At 38.2% G+C, this 15371-nt stretch overlaps 1 protein-coding gene across 1 annotated transcript in view; it reads right to left on the bottom strand.

The window, feature by feature from the left end:
* Positions 1-15371, bottom strand: part of Hmcn1 (hemicentin 1) — a 456088-nt gene that overhangs the window by 67583 nt on the left and 373134 nt on the right. Inside the window, exons 68-75 of the mRNA XM_057769675.1 lie at positions 13795-14073; positions 8500-8696; positions 4670-4751; positions 3229-3365; positions 2402-2543; positions 1147-1291; positions 648-775; positions 157-313 (exon numbers count right to left, since the gene is read on the bottom strand). Of these exons, the coding sequence (XP_057625658.1) occupies positions 157-313; positions 648-775; positions 1147-1291; positions 2402-2543; positions 3229-3365; positions 4670-4751; positions 8500-8696; positions 13795-14073 (1267 nt within the window). The remainder of the gene's footprint in view (positions 1-156; positions 314-647; positions 776-1146; positions 1292-2401; positions 2544-3228; positions 3366-4669; positions 4752-8499; positions 8697-13794; positions 14074-15371) is intronic.

Here is a 15371-nt window from a genome sequence, read left to right as displayed (position 1 = left end):
TGTTGGTTATTTTTTAAAAAAATGTTTCTAAATGTCAGTTTGGATATTTCTTTTTCTTTTCTTTCTTTTGGGTTTTTTGAGACAGAATTTCTTTGAATAGTCTCGTGTCAGCTGGAATTAAAAAAAAAACATTTAAAATAAATGAATTATTTGTACCTGTAAGAATTTTGATTTTGATCCACATTAAGAAGCTGCCCATTTTTTCTCCAGTTGATTGATGGTTTTGGTATCCCAGTAGCTTCACAAGCCAGAGTAGTTTGGACATTCACAGTTACCGTTACATTGGTAGGACCCGGAGCAATAGAAGGAGGAACTAGAACATTAGAGGGAAGCATACTCAGCAACTAGGAAGTTACATGCAGTATTTCTGATGACCTGAAATTTGTCATTCGTAACTTGCCATGTAACTAAGCCACAGTCAAGTGTCACAAACCACACGATGGTCATAGAACTTGTAGTAAAGAGGTATTATGGGCCTTGCCTTGTTCACATTGCAGTGGAATACTCTTACTTAGACTATGAGGTGCAGGTCTTCACTAGTGCATTCATTTTCATTACAACAAACAAACAAAAAACAAAACAAAACAACAACAGCAACAAAAGTCACTTGACCAAAAGCCTGGAGGTTTTTGTAAATGTGTATTTACCATGGACTTGTAAATCTATTCGCCTACGGTCTGTTCCAGCCACATTGGTTGCCATACACAAATACCGACCAGTATCTGTGACGTGTGCTGTCTGAATATGAAGAAATCCACTTTCCAAGATAGAGTATCTATAAAAAAGATTACAGATACATCTTTCTGAATCCATCCTTTTCAGTGATTTACACTGTGACTCAGATAAACATTAGACTTGACATAATCTACTGAGAGTCATTTTCTGTTTCAGGTGACATTTACAGGACCCTTAGAGGAGTGCTAGATGCAGTGAAGGTGTGCAGCAGCAGCAGCAGCCTTGTGGTCCTGATGGATTTTAATCATGGGAATTATGCTTGTGAAATACTAAATTTTGATTCCCATTGTAGAATGAAAATATTAATTCTAAACACAGCAAGAACAAAATCATGGCTTTAGAAAAAATATTTGAAGACTCACACTTCCATTTCTTATTACGGTATTTCTCTTCCCTCTTTAGCACTGTTACCTTGAGTGGCTCCCCGCTAGCACAGCCCCATCCTTTCTCCATGTTATCCTTGGGATTGGCACACCTTCAACGTAGCATTCCAGCACAACTGACTTATTTAAGAGAGTGACAAGACTCTGGGGACCACCAGTGATGCTTGGAGGAACTGAACAAGAAACAAACACGAGTCTAGTTAAAACAAATAACACAGCCTTCACTAAGAATCTGGAGATGTAAGGAGAACTTTAGGTGAAGTGATTAACTTTGTCTACACTAATCTAGGTTAGAATAAATAGAATTAAAGCCTAACGCTTGAAGTCTTACTCAAGACAGCCTGCATTTGAAAATAAAGAATAAAGGGGGAGAATTTAAATCCCTGAGATGGTATGTTAAATCTGGCTCTCTGTGAGAGAGGCGTGAGTAAAATTCAGCTTCGGTCTGATGCAAATTAAAGTTGATATTTCTTATTTCTCTTTAGCCAAATAATGGTCAAAGAATGTTAATGCTGGAACAGCTTCGCTTTAAATAAAGAACAGAAAGTGGGCTGTTTTAATGAAAAGCACATCTGTGGTTAATCATGCGAGTCCCAGAACAGGCGTTTTATTAATCATAGAGTTCATGTGGGAATACACAGCCTGAACTTTAATTTTAGTATTAGAGATATTAGCTGTGTGGGTCATCCAGTATGTTGAAAATTTCTTGTGTTAAAATCCAAAGGGACTGTTATGGAGAGAAATCTACATATCTTCCTGAACACTGGCAAGTTCTGGCACCTAGATGTGCGTATTTAAGAAAACCACAGTAGTATGATGGTGTTTGAGAAAACCGTGACACTGTGCATATGTACAGTGTGCTACCAAGTCACCACCAATCAAGGCAAACTAAGTGATGGGCCATTTGTCATGCACAGATGCAGTGCGATGGTTTCCTCTCAGCTGGATCTGCTAATAATTCTGTGTGTGCACGTGTTTGCACGCATATGTGTGTGTGTCTGTGGGGTATGGATGGTGTACCTGTGTGCGTGTGTGCATGCATGTATGTGTGTGTGTGCATGTGTGTGTGTGTGGTATCCTCTATGATATTAAAATATACCTCTAGATCTACATTTTGGAGTTGAAATAATTTGCAATATAGGTCTAATATCAATCTAACAATGTCCAAGTAAATAGCATGACCACAAGGACTCACTTAATAAGCTCCTGAAAAACATTATCATCTATTCTATTCTAATAGTGTTGGTGAAACAATCAAATTGTGAAAGAGTCATTTTCCTTACCATTTACAGTGAGGATAAATTCTCTTGTAGTCTTTCCTGCGATGTTGCTGGCAACACAGGTATAGTTGGCTGTGTCTCCCAGCTCTGCATTATTAATTTGCAAGTATCTTCCTCCAGACAGGATTCTTACTCGAGGTGTTGCCTGGATTCAGAAAGTAAAACACATCACCAAAATGTTAGCGAAATAAAATAAAACATTATCTTATTTATTTTAAAGTTTTTTGATGTGTGTGTGTGTGTGTGTGTGTGTGTGTAAGGGGGTATATGTACTATGTACAAGTGTGTGAGGTTGCTAGTGGAGGCCAGAAGGGATTACTGGATCTCTGGAGCTTGAGTTACAGATGGTTGTAAGGTACTAGGAGCCAAGCACTCCTGAATACTGTGTTATCTCTCCAAACCCCAAGTAATATTTTATAACAGCAAAAATCACCAGAACGAACCTGAGACCTGCCGTCTGACTAGTTTTGCTTTAATAGTTAAGATCCCTTTCTCTGTTTCAGTGATTCTGGTTAAGTCAAGAGTACAGTGCCTCCAATTCCATTAAACATGGAAATGCAAGACAAGGTGGATGATTCAAATCAAGCCATTCTCAGTCCTTTTTAAAACTTTTCCTGGAAGCTAGTGACTACCAGAATTAGGATAAACAAAGCCTTCAGAGACAGCTTTCATTTGGCTGCAAACGGCTGGTGAGGATCCTGACCTGATGCTCTGTTGGCGGTAGGCATCACCTAAGTGTAGGGAATGACTGGCGTTTGGGTACTTAGCAAAGGCTCCTCATCTGTTTTTGCCTTTTACAAATGATCTGTGGAGTCAAGCAGAAGGTTTACCTGTAACGGCTCCCCATTTTTGAGCCACGTGATCACAGGTGGAGGCACTGCATCCGATTTGCACTCCAATGTTACCTGTCTGTTCCTTAACACAGTGAAGTCCTGGGACTCATCCATTCCAGCAATATTGGGAGGCACTAAGCGTGGGAACAGAATATCAAGGGCATTTGATAAACTGGGGGTAAATGATCTGTCAGTGTTCACCAACAGGTTTTTTATACAATAAAAGGCATGAACTTCAACTGTTAGTCATTCAATTTATGGTGCAGATTATAAGCAAACTGGATCATTATTATTTAGCACTGCTGTCAATTAAATAATGAAATCTTCCCAACAATGACATGGATAATAGGATAACATATCATTATCACCATTTGACTGACAGGTGATAGGAAAGGGAAGCACACAGGAGTCCTTCAGCCAGCATCAATACTGGGAAACACCTGAGTATTAAAAATTACCCAATCAGGAACTGTCCACCATGATACAAAGAAATCTATCCATTTTTATTGATTTGTACAGATATATTTCTTAGTAAATCATATTTTTAATTTACTTAGGTAGGTCTAAATTTTGAATAGGAATAGCAGGGATACTTTCCAGATAATCTGCATTCCTAGTCATTTAGGCTCTGAAAATTAAAGATCTGTTTAGTCTTCAAACAATCCTCCCCATGAAGAATGATTTAAATTTATATATAAAAGTAATATTCAAAAGGGTCTAGTTAATACAAACTTTCTAGAGATTTCCAAAATCCTCAAAAGTGTATATGTATTCATGCGTGCACGGGTAAACAAATAAGTGTATTACAGAAAAATTTCAAAATATGTCTAAAAGGCAGAAATCACCTAAATATCCTCCAATGTGGGAGAAGATATAGGGCAACATGCAATCCTAAAACTGATCTTATAAACTGTATTAACATAAGGATGTTCATCAAACTATTAAGTGAGATATAAAGCAAATTAAATTCTGTGCTCTCTATTATTACTTTTTATTTTTGATATTTAGGACCTTTCTGCTTCCGCAGTCAGTTGTAAACTCTAGATTTAAGCAATCTTCCCACGTCAACTTTCCTAGGTGCTATGTGCTACTATGTCTAGCTATCATCACGTTTTTTGCAATGAAATGTTCACTTGAAAAGCATTGCATCATTGTGTGGTGAAATTAAGAATTATTTTTATTCTCTTCCTTATTGTAATTCAAATTGTTTTATTTTTAAAATAACAAATTTGAATGTTTTTGTTTGAAAACAAGATAAATAACAAAAAACCTCGCTGAACTATACTCAAAGAGTACATAAGTTATTAACAATAAAATTCATAAAAATATATACTTCTCAATTTATAGACATATGATGTGCTGTGAAATGGCTTGATCATTCCTAACATCATTCCTAAGTAGGTCTGTGTGTGGGTCACACATAAATCATGACACTTACCATGTACTCTCACTAGGTATTCTCTATCATCATCCCCTGCAGGGCTGGAGGCCAGACATGTGTATCTTCCTGTGTCCTCCACCTACAAAACCCAAACAAAGAAATCATACAGGATTAACGTGCTAGTGTTGTTGATGGGACCGCAAATTCACTAGAACTAGTAAGACTACCAATAAAGGCAAAATAACACGAGGAAGTACAACAGAAAAAAACAAAAGTTTTCATTATGCTTAATGTCTTGATACTGCACATTGGTTGACATATATGTTATGTATACAACCATGTTTAAAGGAATTTTAGAAACTGATAACAAAAATATCGAAAAGGCATACATAATTATATAGCTGTGTATGTCTATGTGTGTTTATAAAAGATCTAGTGCCAAATATGGTAGATCAGATGTTTAATATTAAATCTGAGGAAATAAACATTCACAGGTTCAAGCTGCAGATCATAAACTTCAATTACACTCTTTCAGAAGGAAATGTAGTGTATTTATAAAAGCAGCTGATTAAAAAAACACCAGATAACTAAACCAAACAAATTAATATCACATCTTGACTGTCATTGAGATATATGGTGATAGAATGTCGCTTGACAGCAGAATCTACTTGACTAAAACTCAAAGCAATTATTTTAAAATCTTCATGAATGTTTTATGTGGGAGGTTGGTTTTCATCTGTATGACATTATGTGGACACCACATCTGGAGATATTATTCTGGTAAACAGGTTACCTTATTATTACCAAAACCACATTTTATAATGTAAGAAAGCCCTAGCCATCTCACTTCTTTTACTATTTAAACATTCTCAGAATACTGGCTTTAAAAAGTTCTTATAGTCCAAACTGACTTTATAGGTTATGAAAAAGATTTTTTGTTAGGTTGTACACATTCCTTTGAAAAACTTTAAGACTAGAGTGAAAAACGGTTAAAAATACTTTAGACAAAAGTTCACATAAGCCTTTGATTAAGAAGTAGAAAATGGTTGTCTAAGAGAGAGAGAAAGAGAGAGAGAGAACTCAGTGTGGAAGAGTGCTAGCTAGGCAGCGTGAGGACTGAGTTCAAATCCCAGCAGCTATTTAAAGAGCCACACAGGGCTGCATGTGCCTGTGACCTAGCATCGGGGAGCCGAGCTATGAGGATCTCGAGAGTCCTCTGGTCAGCCACCCTTGCTGAAAAGGCAAGCCCACAGCTCCGTAAAAGACACTTCTGCAGTCACTAATGTTGACAGTGTGAGAGGAACACATCTAACATCTGACACAGGCCTCTACATGCTCTGCACAGTCCCACACATGCGTTACACACACACAGACACACTGTACACACTAGTGCACATGCACGCACACACATACAGATACACTGCACAGACACATAGATCGTTTTCTAGAGAATTTAATTTTTTTGATCATCTCTTTAAATCCTTTAGCTCTTCTCTGTCAACGCTTATTCATTCTAGATGAATAAAACTCCTTTCGCTTGTCTTCAGTTTGTCAAATTTGAAGCATCACTGGGGCCTACTCAAATTTTGCTTCCACCAGGAAAAATTTCCCAACAACTTGCTTCCATCTGTTTCCCCAGAGTCACTATCTATATTTGCTGGCTAAAGTGTGCTTCTCTGATAACAGTTTGAAATATGGTAAGAAGATGCATTGGAAACTTTGTTGGCAAGTGTTAGGCTTCAGAAAGAAAGCATAGTGACAACGCTGGATAAATGCATTTGATTATAGGATGGGCATCTTTTGTCTTGGAGCAAGTCACAGACTTAATGATGGAAGATAATATAGGAAAGTAATGTCTATACCGTTCAAACCAGAATTTGCTAAGCAGCTATTAAGTGCTAGGCATAATGATACATAGCTTAGAAGTACATATAAAGACAAAATTCAGAACTATAAAATCATTAAGATTTCCCATATTACTCGGCAGTGCTGTGGCAGCCGTGCACAAAATACCAAGACAACACAACAGGAACAGCAGAAGCAGGGCGAACTGGAGACTTGGTCTTGTTTCCCGTCCCATCTCAATGCTGTTTCCAGTGGTTTGTTTGTCTCACATCTAGTGGAATCTTTTTTTTTCAAACTCAACAGTCTTTCTTTATTATCCTGCCCATGCAGGGTCACTTCTCTAACCAGCTGGATCTACTGAATCCAGGTTGAGATATAAACTTAGTAGATTGTCTCTCAAAAAAGAACTGAAAAAAATAGATGTACTTGCCCATCTTATAAAAGACAATATCCTGCAGTGTTGCAGAAAAACATAATCTGCCTGAATTCAGTCCATAAAAACCAGGACCCTGGGGCTGGATCCCCAGCTCTATACACAAACCAGCATCTGGCCATCTGTTGTGGGGAACCCCAACTCTAGAGGCAGGAGAAGACCCCCCCCATTTAAAACAAAAACAAACCTGTCCTCTGCTTTACTCAACTTACCACTTGCTTAAGGCAAAAATCTCGACACCAGCAGCAGGGTGGGCTTTTGCAGGAAGTTTTATTTTCTTGAGGCAGAGGGGAAGTTTTTGAAGGGCTTTGTTTCAGTGCATGGTTTGAAGGTTTAACCAGACCTTTCTGGGTTTCTGCTATGTTTGGAATGAAAGGAGAAGAAGGGATATGCTCCAGAGGACACTGATGGTGAACTGTGCTGTCTACTGGCTCTGTTACTCACTATGGTCAGTTGCTGTGCCTCTGTCAAGATTATACGTTGGAAATGAAGACTTTCCCTCCCAGAGTGGTCAGAAGTGTGAAGAGTATGACAGAGCCCCAAGCCTAACATAATACAAACAGAGTGGAAAACACATCTTTATTTCCCTCTTCATCCAGTTCGCTTCCCCTCTCCTTTTTTTTCAAAGTGAAAAAGAGAAGTAATTTATTATTTTAAGTCATATAGAATGATGATTATAACAGTAGCCAGAATTTGAATTATTTTTCCTAATTTTTGCTGTTATGTAATGTATTTCTATGGCACCAACCCAAACATATTATGTTTCCTGCCTTTGAACTCCCCAGAATATAAAATTGATTTTTATCACCATCATCATTATTGTCATTATTCATTTCATTGTTATTTTATCTGAAGTTTACAAGTGAAGGCATTAGGGCTCTGATGAAGAATCTTTATGATATAAAGTTCACCTTTATTATTAATATGAAAAATGTTACAATATATCACAGAATAGTCTTTAATATGTTCATATTTCTGATCAGTTTTTTTTTTTTTTTTTTTTGGTTTTTCGAGACAGGGTTTCTCTGTGGTTTTGGAGCCTGTCCTGGAACTAGCTCTTGTAGACTAGGCTGGTCTCGAACTCACAGAGATCCGCCTGCCTCTGCCTCCCGAGTGCTGGGATTAAAGGCGTGCGCCACCACCGCCCGGCTTCTGATCAGTTTTTTAAACATAAACCAGAAAAACCATTGAATTTTACTGAAAGATTGTAATTTAAAACACCATTTCTCCAGCCTTCCACGTTGGTTAGTTCCTTTTGGGGATGAAAAGTACAGTCTGAATCTCATATATTATATGTTGGATTGCTTTCTTTTGCTTAGTAAAGAACTACATAGAAAGAGGTAAGAGCTTCAGAAAACATCCTAACATTGGAGCTTGAAAACACGCTCAAGTTAATGAGAAGGTATCTTGCTTTCTTCAAAACATTTTATTAGATTCTTCATCATCCTCCTACTCATTTCCCCAGTCGTGGATATTATAGAGGCCATCTACTTTTGGCAAAAATCACTGATGTATTCAGAGGCACAGATGCAATTAATCAATAGTTATCATGCACTAGGGAATAACAATGTAAAGAGAATAAAATAATCATATGAATGGTGACATTTACCTGAGCACTGGATACTCGAAGGATGGCCCCTCCTTCCAGAATCTGTACTTGATCTGTCTGTACAAAAGGCCGACCATCTTTCATCCAGGAGACTTTAGGAGCAGGGATTCCAGAAGCCATGCAGGTCAGCTCAAGTGGGTCATTCACAATTACTGATACCTCTCCAGGTCCTTCAGATCCATTGATGTGAGGTGGTTCTAATGACATGGAATCAGACAACAGGAAAAGAAACTAGTTGTCAGACAAAATATTCCTGATTTTAAAAGCTCAGATAGAATCAGATCTACATGCCTATCACATAAAACAATTGGAATATAGAAACTAAAATGATCATTCCTAGATGGCAAGATTCCAAAAGCCTGGGGATAGCGGTTTCTGCAGAGAAAGTATTTGTTATGTCTAGGCAGGAGTAGCTTTCTTTCTTTCTTTCTTTCTTTCTTTCTTTCTTTCTTTCTTTCTTTCTTTCTTTTCTTTCTTTTCTTTCTTTCTTCCTCTCTTTCTCTCTTTATTTTTTTTTCTATTTATACTTCTAAAATTACCTTCCTCCAGAAAAAGTTAAAGAGTCTAAACACCGAGAAAGAACAGTAAGGATCCGTGGCTTAACCACTCTCAAATTTAATCCTTTTAAAATGGACTTCTCTTACAGTGATCACTCAAGTTTCCAGTGAAAGTTTTCTCCTAGCTCAGGCTTTAGGCTTTGGGGTTCTGAAGGCAGTCCAAGCAGATGTTGGACAGCTCCGAGGGAGAGCTGAGGGGTTTTGTCTTTTTGTCTTAAATCAGGCACACAGTTTAGAATCTGACTCACAACACAGGTCCTGATGTTAGACTGACTTTGAATTGAGCACCAAGAGTTAGGTCAGTGGAACTGGACAAATCTTCAGAAGGAAGACAGGCATCATGAGATACCTTAGACCATCATAAAGATTCAGTGAGACCCTCCATGCTTTTAACTTATGCATGCTTTATTTTAAATTTAATGTTTTAAAAAGATGCACTCACTACTATCTTTACTATAACATCTTATGTTATTGTTGAAATTTTATATTTAAATTTTTGTTAGCCTTATTTTCTTATTTAGAAAAAGAACACAGAAAATTCTCTCTCTCTTTCTCTCTCTCTCTCTCTCTCTGCTCCCTCTCCCCCCCTCCCTCCCTCCTTCCCTCCCTCCCTCCCTCCCTCCCTCCCTCCCTCCCTCCCTCCCTCCCTCCCTCCCTCTTTTCCTGACTCTCTGACTCCGATTAGGAACAAGACAGACACACAGACTCATGTGACTCTGGAGGTTCTCCTTTTACACTTCAACCCATCTGACTTATGACTGTCAAAATCTATTTTACTTGTATTATAATACTGATCTATGGTTTCCTGATTAAAAGATTATAATTATAATGACTCTCTATATAGCTAACTGAATTAAATGAAAATCGGTTTCTAAAGCCTGAAACATTATCTACCTTAATATACTTATAAAAGACCTAGGCTTCAGCTTAGGCTACTCCTCTCCTTCAATTGGCCCTGTCATTTGACGCTTCTCGCAGTCAACACCACCCACTACCTGAGTGTGCTGAGGTATCATCAAGGTTCTATGAGTGACAAGAAGCTTTTTGTTTTGTAAACTATCTGCTCACCTTCAGCTTCATAGTATAGTACATTACTTCTAAGAGGTGAAAGCACTAATTTGGCTCTCTAGTTGATTAAAATCAATTTTTCCTTAATTATTCTTATTTATTATTTGCTACATGCCAGTCAGATAGACAGAAAAGAGTCATTAGGAATCTCTTCCTGCTGAAAGGGTTATGGTCACCAGGTTAGGGCAGCAACAATAGCAGCATGGTTCCTACTGCTTCAAACTCCAGTCTGCAGATGTTACCTGTGTTAGACGAAGGTTAACTATTTTACTTTGTACTTTCCCATATATCTTATACTCAGGAAAAGGTGGGAACTGTCCCCACTCTGACTACTGATGGAGGTGGGTCTTGTATCTTATCTGTTGCTTTCATTGGTTAACTAATAAAAAAACCTGCTTGGCCTGATAGGACAGAAAATTAGGTAGGCGGAGTAGACAGAACAGAATGCTGGGAGAAAGAAGCTGAGTCAGGCAGTCGCCATGATTCTCCCACTCTAGACAGACGCAGGTTAAGATCTTTCCTGGTAAGCCAGCTCATGGTGCTACACAAAATATTAGAAATGGGTTAGATCAATATGTAAGAGCTAGCCAATAAGAGGTTATAACTAATGGGCCAGGCAGTGTTTAAAAGAATACAGTTTCTGTGTAATTATTTCAGGTAAAGCTAGCCAGGTGGCGGGACGCAGCCCACCGCCCTTCACGGCTGGGCGCCAGGAACTTAGCCCGCTGCTCTTATTACAGTAGACTACTCAAGAATCTCTGTTTCCTGTATAAATCCCAATTTTGATCCCTAAAACAATAAATACTATCATCAGCTAAACAGCTCCATGTCTATGCTTTACATAAACACTCCAGATTTAGCTGGCATTCAAACAGCTGCTTTGCTTGCTCTCTCAGTATTCCGTGCACTTGTGTGATGGGGCTACTAATCATTTAGTCACATAGTCTGGACATCCTTGATACAGTCACATCAACTCCACATATGAAATCCATAAGCAAGTTCAAATAAGCTTCAGTTATTAAGACAGTCTATAAAGAGACAGCTCCTCGGTGATTATCTTCCTATTTGTCCTGCTCTAGTTAGTGCTGAGCTCTGCTGGAGGTAAGGAGACATTGCAAGGTCATAGAGTGACCATGATGTGGTCTCAAGAGAAGGGCAAACATTTCGAGTGCGCACCCAGTGCAACACCACCACCCTCCAGACATCTCCCTTAAGGAGAAAAGCAAGATTTCGTAGGACTGGGGGTGTCAGAGAGTGACACAGTGCTGGCATAACATGCTCAAAGCCCTGGGTTCGCCTCTGCAACGCAGAAACAAGCCCAGATCTTATTAAAATCCAAGATAAACATTAAGTTAGGAAATATTAAAATCAGGTTTAGTTTTGAAAAATCACACTAGTGACAGGATGAAGAATGAACTAAGGAAGTTGTCATATTCACACAAGCCTGGGAATGAGAATGACACACCTGGTCTGGCATGTGTCACCATATCCATAGCCAGCATCACATTTTTTTTTTTCGAGACAAGATTTCTCTGTGTAACAGTTCTAGCTGTCCTGGAACTTGCTCTGTAGACCAGGATGACCTTGAACTCACAGAGATTCGTCTGTATCTGCTTTCTGAGTGCTAGGATTAAAGGCGTGGACCACCACCGCCCTGCTGGTGTGCCATCCCCCCCCCACTTCTTAATAACACACTGTTCTCCAAATCCATTCTCGACTTAATCCATTCTCTGCTCTTTACTGCAAGACTGCTCTTTGTAAATTAAAGGTCTGCCTATGTTATTGAACTCACTACAACCTGGAATGGTTTCAAGTTTTTAGAAAATAAAACTGAAGCTTTCAGGGTTTACAGACACATTTAAATTTTATTTAGCTTATCTATAGTTTGAGAAGTTTTGACAAATGTATAATATATTTTGGTTAAATAGACCCCTATTCCCTCCTCTCTAATTTCTTCCATACCCACCCCTACACCTTAACTTTCAATTTCATGTGTTTTTTTTCTTTTTTTACAGATGGTTCTCTGCATTGCCCAGGCTATGCACAGTAGTTCATTAGACATAGGCTCAGCCTTTTTGTTTGGTTGATTTTTAAGGGACATCTGTAATTGTTCCACCTATTTGCCCCTTTAAAGCAAAAGTTTTTGTTTGTTCTTTTGTGGGTTTTGGTGCTAGAGGTCACATTATCTCATCCATTGTTATTCATGATGGCAAACTGCTATCTAGGGATTTGTAACCTGTCTGGCTCACGTGTACAACTCCAAACAATTTTGGGTTGTTTTAGGTTTCTAAATAGCCTAGAAAAATTTCTTCTGCCGTCACCTTTCCCTTTTGAAGATGCAGATATAGTCTAGCATCTCACTAGGTTTATTTACAGATTGTCCTGCCTCCCTCTACAGTTAAAACTCCCATTAGCACAGCTCAGAAGTATCTAGTTTGGCTTTGATTCAATCCAACAAGACATATTAAGAATTTCTGGCATGTTAGACGTCATACTAGGTACTGGGCACCAGCAATGAGTAAGATGCATGCTGCGTTCACCATCATAAAATTTAACTAGGGATAAAGACAACTTTCAAAGTCACATAAATAATTGAATTTTAATAGGTGCCCTGAGAAAGATTACAGAACACTCTGAAAACATATGCTAGCCTTTCCTATCCAAGGCTCCTGCCAAAATTCTTTTTTGCTGTTCTCAGTAGGGAAAATGTCTGTGCTATGAAAGAAGTATGGCAATTCCCCAACATCATAGTGGGGGGGAGCACAAAAAGTTTTGACTATTGTAATAGGTAGTTTCATTTATTCTCCTTTTCTGTCCACTGTCAAGATGTTCCTTACACAGGAAAACTGCAATCTGTTTTAATGATTGTTTTTGCTGGTAAGATGTTGGGTTATAAACTTAAAGTATTTCCTTTCAATGTACACACGAGTAACTAAAACTTGGCTATTCTAATTGATTGTTTGACTATAGTCTTAAAATTGGATAATCTAAGACTATTTGGGACAATGGTAAAAAATATTATCATATTTAATCCAATTTCCATTATCAAATGTGCTTTAAATTCTTAGGAAAAGCTCAGAAGTTATCTACCAGGTCCTTGGTAGATGGGCCAGTAGGTGAACTGGCTGTCTGGAAAGCATGAGGACTAGAGTCAGGATCCCCAGAACCCCCGTGAAAGCAGGGTAGACATGGTGGCACCTGGGATCACAACTCTCAGAAGACATGAGTGGGGGATCTCCTAGTAAGTAGATGGCCAGCAAGACTCCAGGTACAGATAAAGATCTTGCCTCAAAAAATAGAGTAGAGAACAATTGAGGACAATATTTAACCTTAACTCCAGGTCTTTGCGTGGACACACTTACCTCCACACTGCACACATGCATGTGCAAACAGGCAAACTGACACTCATTAAAATGCCTGATATTAATAGAGTATCATGCTTTTCCAATGACTAAATTCTTAGAAATAGGAGTTTTTATATTTTCAGACAAAGACAAAAACTCAGCATTCATTTCCAACATACTTTAGAAGAATTAAAGAACAGAAACAGAAAGGCAGTAAAGTTTTCATTAAAGTTTGTCCCACAAAGAATGATTCTAAGACTCGTTATCCAAGTCTTGACTGCCACTGAGTTCTTAAATGTTCTGTACTTATCAGGATAGTTATGTACCTAGGACTTTCAAGACAAAATGCTTGCTGATTTCTCCAGCGTCATTTGAGGCCACACAGGTGTACTTTCCAGCATCTTCAGGTTCTGCCTTGATGAGCTGAAGGACCATCCCTTGAGTACTGATGGTCAGATGAGCATCAAGCACCAGAGGCTGGCCATCTCTGAACCAAGACATACTTGGAGTTGGGGTTCCATCTGTAAAGCACGTCATGGAGGTAGAACTGCCTTTGACAATGGTGATTTCCTCTGTTCCCATCGCATTGTCCATATTTGGTGGCACTACATAGAAAATAAGTCAGGTAAAACTGATATATTCATTACAATTTGCAATGAATTTATACAACAGTAATTAAATAAGTCTGTATTACTCTACACTCATGGAAATGATGTGTTTTAAGATAGCATAGAATAAGTTTATGGATTTATTGTAAACCTATTTAATGGTTAGGTTAATTATTAATCTTCCATAGATTAGCAAAGAAGCCTGAATATTGCTTTCCTATTGAATATACACTCAATGTGTATTATAATTTGTTTACATTTTCAACTAGGTAGCATTATTTCTTTAATTTGTTCTCATGTACAGTAGTTCTTGTAGTAATTCGAAAGTATATTTTCAATGACTTTATGGAGCACATAGTAGTAGATTAAGCTTTATATACATCACAAATTGCAGTTCCTGGTTATCAGGGTTGTTCTAAAATGTTATTACAAATTGAGAAACATGAAATAGTAATCCACAGCATCTCATAAATACAAATACATTCACTCAAATTTTATATCTCTAAATGAATTGCTAATATTATTTAAAAATATGTTTAATTTTTTTTTCTGTGTGAATGAACCAAAAATCCTCTGTCTGGATTTAAATACTATTTTTGAAATGTTAGTTGTGTTTGTTTGACATGGAGTACACATGAAGCCACAATACTAGGAAGGTGGCATAGGGCATTCTTTAAGTGGGGAGAAATAGTACAGAGTGCGAATACTAAGGATGGAATGATTTGGGCAGGAGTGGTGCAGGACAATTGTCTGTATTCTGTCAATTATGTTTTAAATAAATGCTGATTGACCAGTAGCCAGGCAGGAAGTATAGGTGGGACAATCAGACAGGAAGTAGAGGTGGGTCAATGAGAACAGGAGAATTCTGGGAAGGAGGAAGCCCATTCCTCCCCAGTCCTGACCAGACACCAAAGAAACAGGATGTGACCTGCCCTGCTGAAAAGGTACTGAGCCATGTGGCTAACATATAATAGAACAATGGGCTAATATAAGTTATAAGAGCTAATACAAAGCTTGAGCTAATGGGCCAATCAGTTTATAACTTATGTAGATCTCTGTGTGATTTCTTTGGGACCTAAACGGCTGTGGGAACTGGGCAGAACAGAAACCCCAACAAGAAGGCCCTCACATTACAAAGGGAGATGGGGGGTGGAGAGATGAGAGTGACAGCTGAGGTAGATGAGCCAACATGAAGGGTGTATGAGAAAGTCATATAGAAAGCTACTATCTTATAATCTAAATGAAAAAAAAAAAACACAGAAGAAAGACTAAATAGAGTTACCCTGCATGGCTAA

Source organism: Chionomys nivalis, chromosome 5 (genome assembly GCF_950005125.1).
Source record: "Chionomys nivalis chromosome 5, mChiNiv1.1, whole genome shotgun sequence".
Classification (NCBI taxonomy): domain Eukaryota; kingdom Metazoa; phylum Chordata; class Mammalia; order Rodentia; family Cricetidae; genus Chionomys; species Chionomys nivalis.
This window is presented reverse-complemented; position numbering and strand designations above follow the sequence as displayed.